General features: G+C 40.1%; 1 protein-coding gene across 5 annotated transcripts in view; it reads right to left on the bottom strand.

Annotated features, from left to right (window-relative positions):
• LATS1 (large tumor suppressor kinase 1) overlaps positions 1–13,829 on the bottom strand; it is a 52,842-nt gene that overhangs the window by 20,277 nt on the left and 18,736 nt on the right. For 2 of the 5 annotated variants that reach the window (XM_069069701.1, XM_069069706.1), the window contains exon 2: positions 1,028–1,537. In XM_069069701.1, the coding sequence (XP_068925802.1) occupies positions 1,028–1,378 (351 nt within the window). In that variant the 5' untranslated portion in view covers positions 1,379–1,537. Of the gene's footprint in view, positions 1–1,027; positions 1,538–8,113; positions 8,167–13,036; positions 13,183–13,829 lie in introns of all 5 variants that reach the window. The other 3 variants (XM_069069704.1, XM_069069702.1, XM_069069705.1) reach the window with 3 other exon arrangements.

The following is a 13,829-nucleotide window of genomic DNA, read 5'->3' as shown; positions in this document are numbered from 1 at the left end:
CTATTTACCAATGAAAATCTACAATTCTCTAGAACTGAACCTACCACCTGGCTTCTTGATACATCATCATAATCTTTCCCTCTGCCATTCCCTTATAAAGACGGCTATATATATATTTTGCCTTTTAGAGGGCAATTCGGGTTAAGTAACTTGCCCAAGGTTACATGGCTAGGTTTTTTTTGTGTGTGTTAAGTGTCTGAGGCCAGATCCGAACCCAGGTTCTCCTGACTCCGGGGCTGTCAGTTTACTCACTGCACTACCTCAACTGCCCCAAGACAGCTATTTTTACTTCTGTATTGGTTACCTAGTTTATTATGCTACAGATTCACACAATCAACTCTCCTCCATGAAACCTTTTACCTGTGGCTGTACTGAATTTTTCTGATTCCAGACTCCTTTGGATTCCCAGGCCACTCCAAGAAGAGCTGAATAAGTTTGTGAATTTGGAGTGTTTTTTATTATACTTAGATACTAAGTTCATGTAGGTTCATGTAAATGAATAAATGGTATTAGGACTACCAAAAAATTTTTGTAGGTGACATAAAAAAAATTTGTGTATATGTACACATCTTGACTGATTTTTGTTGCTTCAGATTCAAATAATTTCTCTATTACATGGTAGTAGATCCTTTGTTTAGAAAATAAAGCAATCCAAAAAGCAGTATTTAGCATAACCTATGGCAACCTTGCAAAAGCTGGTCTCAGATCTAGCTTTGAATTCTGCCTCTGACATACTGGCTATTTAACCCTGGTCAGGCACTTAATGTCTCAGTACTCTAGGCCAGGAGTCAGTAAACCACTGGCTCATAGGAAGTAGGCCAGTTTTGGAATGTGGAAAGTATTTTGCCATCTACTCTAGGCTATTCTAAGACTGTAAGTTACAGAGAAAATACTAACCTTATTGATAGAGGGACTTTCCTACCTGGGATATTAATGAAATCACAGGTGGAGTGCCTATCCTTATCCTATAGTAAATCTTGTGTCTATATAAATGAAAATATTTTATAGGGTCTTTAGAGGTTCTTACCTCATCAAATCCAGCAATTTGCATATCTTGTAGCATTTGTCGATTAACTTCTGATGCACTCCTGGCAGATGAACTGGCTTCATTTGCAAATGGGAGTAGAGAGTTTCGTATTTCTTGCAAAGCTTTATGATATGTCACAAATTTGGGTGGATTTCGGCCTTGTCGAGGATCTTCAGTTGTCATTTTGTTCATACTGTGCTCAGCTTTTGCAGCATCTGATGGTTTAGGTAAATTCCTAAGAGACTCCCGTATCTCCTGCAACATTTGCCTGCTACTGCCAGTGTAGTTACTGGCAGGAAAGGTCTTAGGCCTCATTTGTCTATATCCTTCCGGTTTTTCACCTCTCTTCATGAAAACATCTATCTGTACAACCTTCACAAAAGATTCACTCACAAGGCTATCTGTCAAAGCTACTTGGTAGTGTCAAAATTCTCTCAAGCAAAAGGTGAAAATGGTACTTCACAAAGCATTGAGGTCTGCTGGATTCTTTACTGCTGAAATGGTTCAACTCTGAAAATGACAGAAAATTACAGCTATAATTGATCATAGTGAAAAGAACATTGAATCTAGCCAGGAATCTTGGTTTTCCTAATGAATTACTATGTAGTTGGAAAAATCACAAGCTTTCCATACTTCATTTTCCTTACTGTAAATCCTCAAAAATGTTACAAGGATCAAATGAATAAAAGAACTTTGAAAAATATAAGATATTAGACAAATACCAGGGACTATCAATAAGTTTGTAGTGGGGGCAGCGAGGTGGCGCAGTGAATAAGCACTGGCCCTTAAGTCAGGAAGACCTGAGTTCAAATATGACCTCAGACACAACACAAAAACTAGCCGTATGACCTTGTGCAAGTCACTTAACCCCAACTGCCCTATACCTTCCCCCTTCCAAAAAAAAAAGGTTAAAAAAAGTTTGCAGTGGAATAATATAGCCAACGAACAATTATTAAGCACTTACTATATGCCAGGTACTATGGAAATGGAAAAAATATTCCCTGCCCTCAAGAAGCTCACATTCTAATGGATGACACAACAGGTAAATAATCAGGTAATACAAGATACATACATGGTAGATAACCAACCAATCAATAAACATTTATTAAGCATCTATGATGTGTCAGGTACTGTGCTAAGTGCTGGGGATAAAAAAAGAGGAAAAAGACAGTCCCTGCTCTCAAGAAATATACAATTTTGAGGGGGAGACAACATAAAAACAAATATTTACGAAGCAAGCTACATACATAGGAAATAATTAGCAGAGGGAAAGCACTGGAATTAAGAAGGGATGAGGAAAGCTTCCTGTAGAAGATAGGATTTTAACTGGGATTTAAAGGAAGCCAAGGTAGTCAACAGTCATAGTGGTGGAAGAGGAAGAGCGTTCCAGGAATAGGGAGGGGACAGCCAGAGAAAATGCAGGGAGCCCAGAGACTGGAGTGTTTTATTTGTGAAATAGCCAGGAGGAAGTGTCCCTGGATGGAAGAGTATGTGTTGGAGAGTGAGGTATAAGAAGATTGGAAAGGTAGAAAGGGGCTAGAATGGTACGGTAGAAAGGTAGAAGGGTTTTGAATGCTAAACAGAGTATTCAGTACTTAATCCAGGAGGCCACTGGAGTTTACAGAGTAGGAGGGGGAGGGGATGACTTGCATTTTATGAAAATCACTTTAGTGCCTGAAGGGAGGATAGACTGCAATTCGGATAGACTACAGGCAAAGATACCACAAACAAACTATTACAATAGTCCAGGTGTGAGGAGATGAGGGCCTTTACCAAAATAGTGGCAGAATGAGAGGAAAGAAGGGGGCATATTCAAAAGATGTTGCAAAGGTAAAATCAACAGGCCTTGGCAACAGCTTGCATATGGTGGTTGAGAGATAATGAGAAATCCAGGATGACTCCCAAGTTGAGAGCCTGAAGGACTGGAAGGATGGCATTACTCTTTATAGTAACAGGGAAGGTAGGAAGGGGGCAGGGTTTAGAGGGAAAGATGAGTTTGGTGTTGGACATATTGAGATTAAGTTGTCTATTGGATATCTAGTTTGAGATGTATGAAAGGCAGGTGGAGATAAAAGGTTGAAGGTCAGCAGAGAGACTGAGGCAGGAAAAATGGGTTTGAGAATCATCAGCACATAAATGGTAATTAAATCCATGGGAGCTAATTAGGTCACCAAGTGAAGCAGTATAGAGGGAAAAGAGAAGAGGAGCCTGAGCAGAACCTGTGGGACACTTGGTTGAAGGGTGTGACCTGGACAAGGATCTAGCAAATGACATAGATAATGAATGATCAGACAGGTAGGAGGAAAACTACAAGAGAGTGATGTTCTGAAAACCTACAGAAAAGAGTCTTAATGACGAATGATCAAGTGTCAAAGGCTGCAGAGAGGTCAAGGAGAATAAGGATTGAAAAATGGTCATTGCATTTAGCAACTGAGAGATCATTAGCAACTTTGGAGAGAGTAGTTGTGGTAGAATAAGTTCAGAAAGAAGCCAGACCGTAAAGCGTTAAGAAAAGAGGGAGAGGAGAGAAGGTGGAGAAACCTATTATAAATGACCTTTTTTTTGAGATGAGCTACAAAGGGCATAAGATCTATAGAACAGCAGGGATGAAAGGGTCAAGTGAGGGTTTTTTCAGAATGAGGGAGACATGGGCATGTTTGTAAGCAGTAGGAAATGAGCCAGTAGAGAGGGAAAATAAGCCAAAGAGTAGGATTGAGAGAGGGGGCAATCTATTGGAAGACATGGGATGGAATGGGATTGCTTGAACAAGTAGAGGGGTTAGCCTTAGTAAGGAGCAAGGTCACTTCATCATGTGAGATAGGTGAAGGAGGAAAAAGTGGCAAAAGACATCTGAATAACAGGAGATGAGAGAAGAGATCATAGTGAATGGCCTCAATTTTTTTTTTTTTGGTAAAATATGTGCAAGGTTCTCAACTGTGAGAGTAGGAATTAGGGAGCAGGGGTAGGGGAGACAATTTGGAAAAGCTGCTATGGATAGTGGGATAGTGAGTTGATAAGGGAGCTATAGTAGGACTACATATTACAAGCAGTGAGGGCCCAGATGAGGTTCAGAGAAGAAGGCATTTAGCAGACAGAGGGCGGTGGGAGCCACATGAAGGAATACAGAGGGACAGCAACAGAAAAAGCATACTGCAGAAAGTGGGATTTGAACTGAGTCTTGAAGGAAGCCAAGGAAATTAAGTGGGGGTAAGGTGGAATAGCATTCCTGGGCAGCTAGATAGCACAGTAGATAAGAGTGCTAAGCCTGGAGTCAGGAAGACCTGAGTTCAAATCCAGTCTCAGACACTCACACTCACCTATGTGACTTTGGGCAAGTCACTTAAACCTCATTTGCCTCAGTGTCCTCACCTGTTCAATGAACATAATAACAGCTCCTATCTCCCAGGGTTGTTCTGAGGATCAACAGGGATGATAATAAATGTGAAGTGCTTAGTGTAGTGCCTGGAGCACAGTTATTTGTTGTTGTTTAGTTCTTTCACGCACATACAATTCTCTGGGATCCAATTTGGGGTTTTCTTGGCAAAGATATTAAGAGTGCTTTGCCATTTCCTTCTCCAGATCATTTGACAGATGAGGAAACTGAGGCATACCGAGTGGAGTGACTTGCCCAGGGTCACACTGCTAGTAAGTGTCTGAGACTGGATTTGAACTCAGGTCTTCCTGACTCCAGGTCCTGTGTTTTATCTACTATGTCACCTAGCTGCCCTGGAAAACAATAAGCAATATATAAATGTTACCTATTATTAGCTGTTGTTATTCCAAGCATGGGAGGCAGTCAGTGCAAAGGCACAGAAATAAGAGATAGAGTATCATGTGCAAAGAAAAGTAAGTGGGTCAGTGGAATGGATTGAAGAGTATGTGAAAGTAAGAAGGGTGTTAAGAAGACTAGAAAGTTAGGAAGGGTCCAGGTTGTGTAGAGCTTTAAATGCTGAATCACACAACTTTATATTTCATCTTGGAGGCTAGGGGAAGACTCCAGAGTTTACTGAGTAGGGAGGGTAACAAAGTACCCATTTGTTATCTTTATGTTCAATAGACACTTAGCAACATCAAACAGTCAATTCTCATCATTCACAACAATTATGCTCTATAAATTCACAGCAAAAACAAAATTAGGGAACTAATTTTGGAACCATTTCTCCAAAAGAAACTACAAGATTGTGTTCCTATGAACCCCTGGTCAACATTTACTTTAACACTTTTGGAAGTGGCCTCACCTAGGGATTGACAAAGTTCCTCTTCCTTTTTCTGGATGTACCATATTATTGATTCATTAACACTGAATTCATAGCCAATAGCACCATAACTTATGCTGAATGAACCTTATCTAACATGTATATTTTCTCCAAAGGCACGTTAAAGCTTTCTTGTGCTTAGAGACATCAGACAGCACTGTAGCACTAGGGTTGGGGGCCATTTAAAATAGCAAAATCACTACCAAAATAAATTTAAAAAACTAAAAATGTGGCAATAAATAGATTGTGCAAAGGATACCTGTTTAAGAGTATTAGAGCTGAAATCAGAGAACAGATCTTGTTCAACCTCAACTGGGCCCATGCACATTGTGCTATTCAACTTTTTTGGTGCTCTGCACAGGTATTGATTTTGTGATTACAAATATGTCTTAGTGAAAAAGAACATAAATAAAAATGGATCTTTCTTTAATACAATAAGCATTATCTATCTAAAACCAATAGGGATAAACTAGAGGCCTTTCCAACAAAATCATGAGTGATGCAAGGCAGTGGTGGAAATGTTAACTCTAGTAATAAGACAAGAAAAGGCAATTAAAAGAATAAACACAGACGAAGGGCAAAGAAAATAATTGCTTTTCACAGACGATATAATAGTTTATCATCAGCATTTCTATACATCACCTACAAAACCCATCAAGAAGAGAGAGAAATTCCATTTAAAACAACAACACTATGTAAAAGACTTGGGAATGGACTTGCCAAAAAACACACAGAAATGATTAAGAAAAAAAAACCTAACTTTATAAAAATAAAGACAGAATCAAAAGAATCGAAGAAATACTAATTCTTTATGGTGTAAGAGGGGATATTATGGTATCTTATTTTGCTCCCACAAGTTACTGGGAGATAATCAATAGCTGTGGGGAAGCTCACTTATCTTATTTTTACTTACAATGGCCATCCTGGCACTAGGGAGAACTAGAAGAGCGGGGGTATGACAAACAGTTCTGACCTTAGAGGTCACAAGTATTCTCACTACCATGCCTACATAATCTGCATAAAGTGGTAATGCAGGAAAATAAAGTGAGGAATTTGAACTAATCCAAACTCTTCATAGGAAGACAGAACTGTATAACCTCACTCCTGCTTCTGTATCAGTGTGGGTGTTTCTAGTGAGCACCACACCCACCTTCTCACAAGAAGTGTAATAAATGCCTTCCTCTGCCCATTTTGTTTCTGAGTTCTTTCAGTGAGAAGAGTTTGCCATGTTAAGGGGCAAATCACATGGATCTTCCTAAGGGCATGCTACCAGGGAAGCAGTGGACAGTGGAAATTCATCCAGGCTAACTCCCTGACCCTGCAATAACAATATTCCCTAAGTTTATTTTAGTGTTATGCCCATCAAATTTCCGAAGTATTACTTGATAGAGCTAGGAAAAAATAATAATGAAATTCATTTGGAAGAACAAAAGGTTGAAAATCTCAATGTAATAAAAAAATGAAAAAAAAAAAGGTGGGGGGGAAGGGATCCTAACTGCACCAGATTTCAAATTATATTACCAACCAGTAATCATCAAAATAATTTGGTACTAAGTAAGAAAAAGATTCCTCATGGGGCGGGCAGGTAGCACAGGGAGTAAAAGCACCGGCTCCAGTGTCAGGATGACCTGGAGATTGAATCCCAGGCTCAGACACTTAGCACCCACCCAGAAACACCTGGCTGTGTAACCTTGAGCAAGTTACTTAACCCCAATTGCTTAGGGGCAGCCAGATGGCTCAGTGAGTAAGAGCACAGGTTCCAGTGTCGGGATGACCTGGATCGAATCCCGGGCTCAGATACTCAGCACCACACCCAGAAATAACTGGCCGTGTAACCTTGAGCAAGTTACTTAACCCTGATTGCTTTAAAAGAAAAAAAGATTTCTCAGATTAGGTACACAATTTTTGTTCAGTCACTTTCAGTTGTGTCTGACTCTTTTTTACTCCATTTGGGATTTTCTTGGCAAACTATGCTCAAGAAGTTCCTAAAACATGTACACCCTTTGACCCAAGCAATACCACTACTAGGCCTACATGTCAAAGAGATCAAAGAAAGAGAAAAATGACCTATAGCAGCTATTTTTTTTTTTTTGGTAATAAAAAAAAAAACAATCAGGGGTGGCTAGCAGTGAATAGAGCACTGGCCCTGGAGTCAGGAGGACCTGAGTTCAAATGCAGACTCAAGACACTTGACATTTCCTAGCTTCGCGACCTTAGGCAAGGCACTTAACCCCAATTGCCCTCCCCTCCCCCCTCCAAAAAAAGAACCAAAAAACCCAACCAAAACAAAACCCAGAAACTAAGGGAGTACACACTAATTGGGTAATGGCTTAACAAATTATGGGATATGAATGTAATGAAATTCTATTATGCTCTAAGAATGATCAAGAAATCCTGGATCACTTGTATGAATTGAGCCAAAAGAAGCAGAAAGTGAACTATTTATAGAATAACAACACTGTAAAGACGACTTTGAAAGACTTAAGAACTACTGACAATGACCATGACTCCAGAGGTCTCATAATGAAACATGTTACCCATCTCCTGTTATAGAGAAGTGATGAATTCAATGCAGATCTCTCCTTTTCTCTCTCACTTCCCGCCCCCCCCCCCATATGTGGGATGATGATGGTGTAGAGGAAGCCATGGTTCCTCAGGGCACTTCATGGAAGAGGATGCACCAAAGGTCTCCCCTTCCCAATTTTAAGGCAATTCAAACTATGCTCCTCACAGCATTCTTCATCAGTGACCTAGATTCCATGGGGGGGGGGGGGTGGTCCTTGTGTCCCAGCTGTGGTGGCTACCCTTGGGACTATATTTAGATACTCACCTCCAACTTCAAGTCTTTGTCAAAGTAAAGTTCTACTGGTACAGCAGTGGGAGCTGTGGATGAAGGAGGGCTAGTCAACACCCAAACATTCTACCCCTCACTTCCACCCTCCCCAACTGTGGAAACCAGGGTAAAGGCTGAGCAATAGCCCAAGGCTGAGGCCACCACTATTTACTGTAGAATTTATGTATTTGTTAACATTTTTTTTTTGCTTTTTGGAGGGCAATTGGGGTTAAGTGACTTTGCCCAAGGTCACACGGCTAGTAAGTGTGTCAAGTGTTTGAGGCTGGACTTGAACTCAGATCTTCCTGACACCAGGGCTGGTACTCTATTCACTTCACCACCTAGCCACCCATTTGTTAACAATTTAATATGAATAAAACTGTTAAATGATCTTATTAAGTCCCTCTTTAAAATTTGTCACTGACAGAATTTTTGAGTATTGTGCCCCAAATTCATTTTCTCCACAAGCCCTGCAGTTTTCACATAGTACATGATTTCTAGGAATGTCTATGCCAGATTTGACTGTGCCTGAATGCTCAGCAACTTTAGAAAGAATAGTGCAAAATATTTTGGAAAATATGAATCAAGAGCTAAGACAGAGAATCCAGAGACTTGTAAACTACCAGGACATCTCATGTCCATATACTATGAATACTATACTGAAGAAAGCAATCATAAAGTACTAGGCATAGTAAGCACATAAAAACATCAAGAAAAAAATTTAACTGATTAGACAGCAGAGAACAATAGAAAGAGCAGTGATTTCTGAGTCAGAGGATCTAGGTTCAAATCCCACAATCATTTTCCACTGGCTACAGTCCTAGATTTCATTACGGTCTCAAACCATCCTGAAAGATCACATCAGCCCTGAAACACATACCTCTTCAGTACCTCCAGCCCCTGATGTCTTCCTCTTTCTTTTTTTAATTTTTAAATTAAATTAAATTAAAATTTTTTTGGTCTTCTTTCTCTGACTGAAGGTGGAAGATGACCAGTGGAGAATCCTTCCACATCCTTCTTTAATAAGAGTGCCCAAAGGGGGCAACTAAGTGGCATAGTAAATAGAGTCAGGAGTACCTGAGTTCAAATGCAGCCTCAGACACTTAACACTTACTAGCTGTGTGACCTTGGGCAAGTCACTTAACCCCAACTGCCTTGCCTCCCTCTCTCCAAAAAGACCAAAAAAAAAAAAGTGCCCAGGGCAATCATTTCATTTCCCCTTGGGCCGCAATTCTCTAGACTTCATCACACTCCCAAGCTGTGTGTGCTCCACCCTCTCCTTCTTTTCTGATTTTTTTGTGTTGTCTTCCTTCACTGGATACTGAACTCCTGAAGGGCACGGCCTGTCTTTTGTCTTTCTTTGTATTCCCAATGTTCGGCACAATGCCTGGTACACAGTAGGCATTTAACAAATGCTTGCTGACTACCAAAGGGAGAGATACTCAACATCTTTGTGAATGTTTTCTCATCTCCAAAAGGAGGGGGGTTAGACTGACGTCTCTTTTAGCTCTAGATCTATGATCCTCTGACCCTATAACTACATTATGAGAAAAAAAAGTTATTAATAATATAGGAATAATTCCTGAGTCAGCTCTCTGTGTACAATGTGATCATCAACTTGTTAGAACCAAGATCAAAATATAAAACTACAAGAACAAAAATGAAAAGAAATGGTATAAAACAACAACTTCAATCTACCCTTAAAACAAGTTATTGTGTCAAAAAATGGCCTATGAAGGTGTAGTCGAAATGGCAGAGTAGCAGGAAGAACACCAAACTTTTTCCACAAAGATCTAGAAAATGTACTAGTTTGAACTCTGATTGGGAAATCTAAAGACAAGTGAATAATTTTGTCCAGCCCAGGATGGCTTAGGCAGGCAGATAAAGAGTTCTATAGCCACTGGGAACAGGGTTTGGCCAGAAGCTCACTGTATGCTGAACATTCAAACACCCAAGGACTGAAAGAAAGTGGAGACAAAGCAAAATTAGGATTAGGTAGACTTAGGGTTAGACAAAAACAGACTGGGCACCAGAGTGGGAAGCACCAGCAGATACAAGAGCAGGATGCAGGAAAGAGTGCCATGTGGAAGTTCTAGGGCCCTGAACACAGGTATGGCAGAGAAGAGTGGTTGCAGTAGTGGTCCCTGGCTGTAGGAACAAGATCAGAAGCAAACAGTAGCTACACAGTTTTGATCCCAAAAGCATTGAAGGAAAAAGGTAATGCCTCACTATTCAACAAAAACTGCTGGGAAAATGGGAAAATAGCCTGATGGAAATTAGGCTTTGACCAGTATCTCACACTATATATACCAAAATAAATTCCAAAGAGACATTTAACCTATATATAAAGGGTCATATACTAAAAAAATTAGAGGAGGGAAATCAACCTGTCAACTAGCATTTATTAAGCATTGGAACTGTGTTAAGCATAGGAGATACAAAGAAAGGCATATGACAGTCCCTGCTCTCAAGGAGTCTAATGGGGAAATAACATGCAAATGGCCATACACAAAAGAGATATATGCAGGATAAACTGAGGCCAATCTTGGAGGGAGGTACTAAGATTAAGGACTGGGAAATGTTTATTGAGGAAAGTAGGACTTTAGTTGCACTTGAAGGGAGCCAGGGAGGCCAGGAGGCAGAGATCCTGAGTATTCCAGGCATAGAGGATGGTCAGAGAGAATGTTTAAGGGTTGAGAGATGGAGCTCCTTATTTAAGAAAAATCTGTGGGGGGCCAATATCACTGGATTGTGGGGTATGAGGAATGGAATAAGGTAAAAGACTGTAAAGGTAGGAAGAGCCCAAGCTATGGCTATTTTATATTTGATCCTGGAGGTAACAGGGAGTCACAGGAGTTTATGGAACAGAAGTGATATGGTAAGACATATTTTAGGAAGATCATTCTGACAGCTGAGTAAAGGACATATTGGAGTGAGATTTGTGGCAGGAAAACAAAGTAGCAGGCTATTGGAATGGTTCAGTCATGAAATGAGAAGGGTCTATGCCAAGACAGTAGCACTGTCAGAAGAAAGAATATGTGAGAGATGTTAAAAAGGTAGAAACAACAGGACTTGAAAAGTGATTGGATATGGGGGGGATGAGAGTGAAGAGGTGAAGATGACACCTAGGGTTGTGAGCCTGCGTGACTGGAAGAATGGTGGTAGCCTTGAAATTAATAGGGCAGTTTGGAAGGAAAGATAATGAGTTCAATTTTAGACATGTTGAGATTTTGACATCTATAGGGTACTTAGTTCAAGATATCCAATAAGGAGTTGCAAGACTGGACGGTGGAAGAAAGGTTAGGGTTGGACAAACAGATGTAAGAATCATCTTCATGGAGGTGATCATTTAAACCATGGGAGCTAATGAGATCAAATAAAATAGTATAAAGGGAGAAAAGTACACAGGACAGGGTTCCAGACAACCATGATTAGATGATGCAACCTGGATGGATGAGGATCTGGCAAAGGAGACAGAGGAGTGATCACACAAGTAGGAAGAGAGAAAGTGTCATTAAAACCTAGAGAAAACAAACTAGCAAGGAGAACAGGGTGATCAACAGTGTCAAAGATTAAAGAGAGTTCAAAAAGGATGAGGGATGAGGAATGAGAAAAAGGTCATTAGATTTGGCAATTAAGAGATCATCTGTAAGTTTGAACAGAGCAGTTTTGGTTGAAAGATGAGGTTGGAAGTCATACTGCCGTTAAGAAAAGAGTTTGAGGAAAGAAATGGAGGCACCTAATTGAAGATGATCTTTTCAAGTTTAGCTACAAAAGGGAAGAGCAAAACATGTTGATAGATAAATTGAGTGAGGGTTTTCTGAGGATGAAGGAGACATCATTATGTTTGTGGGCAGTAGGGAACCAGTCAGTAGACAAGGAGAGATTAATTAAATAATAGGGATGACAGAAGGGGCAACTATTAGAGAAGATGAGGATGGATGCCACCATTTGTACATATAGAGGAGGTTGCCTTGGACATGAGAAGGACCATTTTTTTCAGGCATCTGAATGACGTCAGATGAGAATCAGGAGAAAAGGGAGAGGTCTTTATGAATGGCTTCAATTTTTTTAGTGAAATATGAGGCAAGGTTCTCAGCTGAGAGGATGAGTGAAAGGGGAGCTATGAGAAGTTCATGAAGGTTTGAAAAGGTTTGGGAAAAAGTACTGGAGTGAGTGACAGTGAATTGATGAAGGAGGTATAAAAGAATTACAATGCCACCAGGAGGGCCTTGCTGAGATTATGTAACATAAATGTGTAGCAGACCTAGTCTGCAGCTTCATGACATTCTCCAGCTTTGTTCAGCAGCATGACTAGAAGTAAAGGTAGTAAACGGTGGGAGTAATCCAAGGTTGGACTGGAAAGGCAAGATATTCAATAGGATAAAGAGACAACGGACTCAAGAGATAAGGACAATGTAGTGAACTGGTTTGCTAAGGGTCAAGATGGGAAAGGTAAAGAGAGTGTAGCCAGTGCAGAGATGGTGACATAAAAATCGATGGGTTGAGGGACCAGAGGTCATGATAAGGAAAAAGAAGAATTTGGAACTCCAAGGGAAAGAGTGTGATAGCATGACAACAGATTATGATCACATAAAGGAATTTCAGAGTTCATGAAAACAGATACAGAAAAACTTGTGGGTAACAGTAGTAAGATCAAAGACATAACCATCTTTACGTGTAGGTGTGGTGAGGTGGAGAAGTACATTACGGGAAATGAGTAAATTGAGGAATTAGGAGGTTAGGGTATTTGAAGGGAAAGTACATAGAAGTCTAAGTGCAGTCCTTTGACTGAATCCAAACTTTACAGAACAAATCCCATTAATAAAAGGATGTTCTGTAAAACTTGGGACTTAGTCAAAAGGCCTCACCCAATGACCTAGAAGGCTACATGTGACCCCAAAGCTCCAGGTTCCTCACCTCTGGGTCTTGATCATTATATTGCTGAGAATAACTAAGTCAGTCATTCACAGCTGATCATCATACAATGTTGCTGTTACTGTAAACAATGTTCTTCTGGTTCCACTCACTTCACTTTGCATCAGTTCATGTCTTTCCAAGTTTTCCTGAAAACACAATATTATTCCATCACAATCATAAACCACATGTTCAGTCATTCCCTAATTGATGGGCATCCCCTCTTTACCACACACACACAAAAGCTGCTATAAATATTTTTCTACATACAAGTCCTTTCCCCTTCCCTTCTCCTTTTTAAAAAAATCCCTTTTGGGATAAAGACCTAGTAGTGGTATTGCTGAAGTCAAAGGGTATGTACAGTTTTATAGCCTTCTGGGTAGAGTTTCAAACTGCTCTCCAGTCTCTATCCAGGCTAAATCAGTTCACAACTCTACTAATAGTATACCAGTGTGCCAATTTTTCCCACATCCTCTCCAATATTTGTCATTTTCCTTTGCTGTCATATTAGCCACTCTGATAGGTGAGGCAGTACCTTGGAGTTGTTTTAATTTGCTTTCTTCAATCAACAGTGATTTAGAGAAGCTTATCATATGACTATAGACAGTTTTGATTTCTTCTGAAAATCACCTGTTCATATCCTTTGACCATTTATCAACTGGAGAATGACTTGTATTCTTATAAATTTGACTTAGTTCTCTATATATTTGAGAAATGAGGCTTTTATCAGAGCAACTTTGGATAAAAATCCATTCCCCCCACCCCCACTTTCTGCTTTCCTTCTAATCTTGGCTTC

The sequence above is a fragment of the Petaurus breviceps genome, unplaced genomic scaffold (genome assembly GCF_028583685.1).
Source record: "Petaurus breviceps papuanus isolate PSGF00001 unplaced genomic scaffold, PetGlider_PUasm1.0 90784, whole genome shotgun sequence".
Lineage (NCBI taxonomy): Eukaryota > Metazoa > Chordata > Mammalia > Diprotodontia > Petauridae > Petaurus > Petaurus breviceps.
Note: the sequence above shows the minus strand (reverse complement) of the source record. Positions and strands in the feature narration are given on the sequence as shown.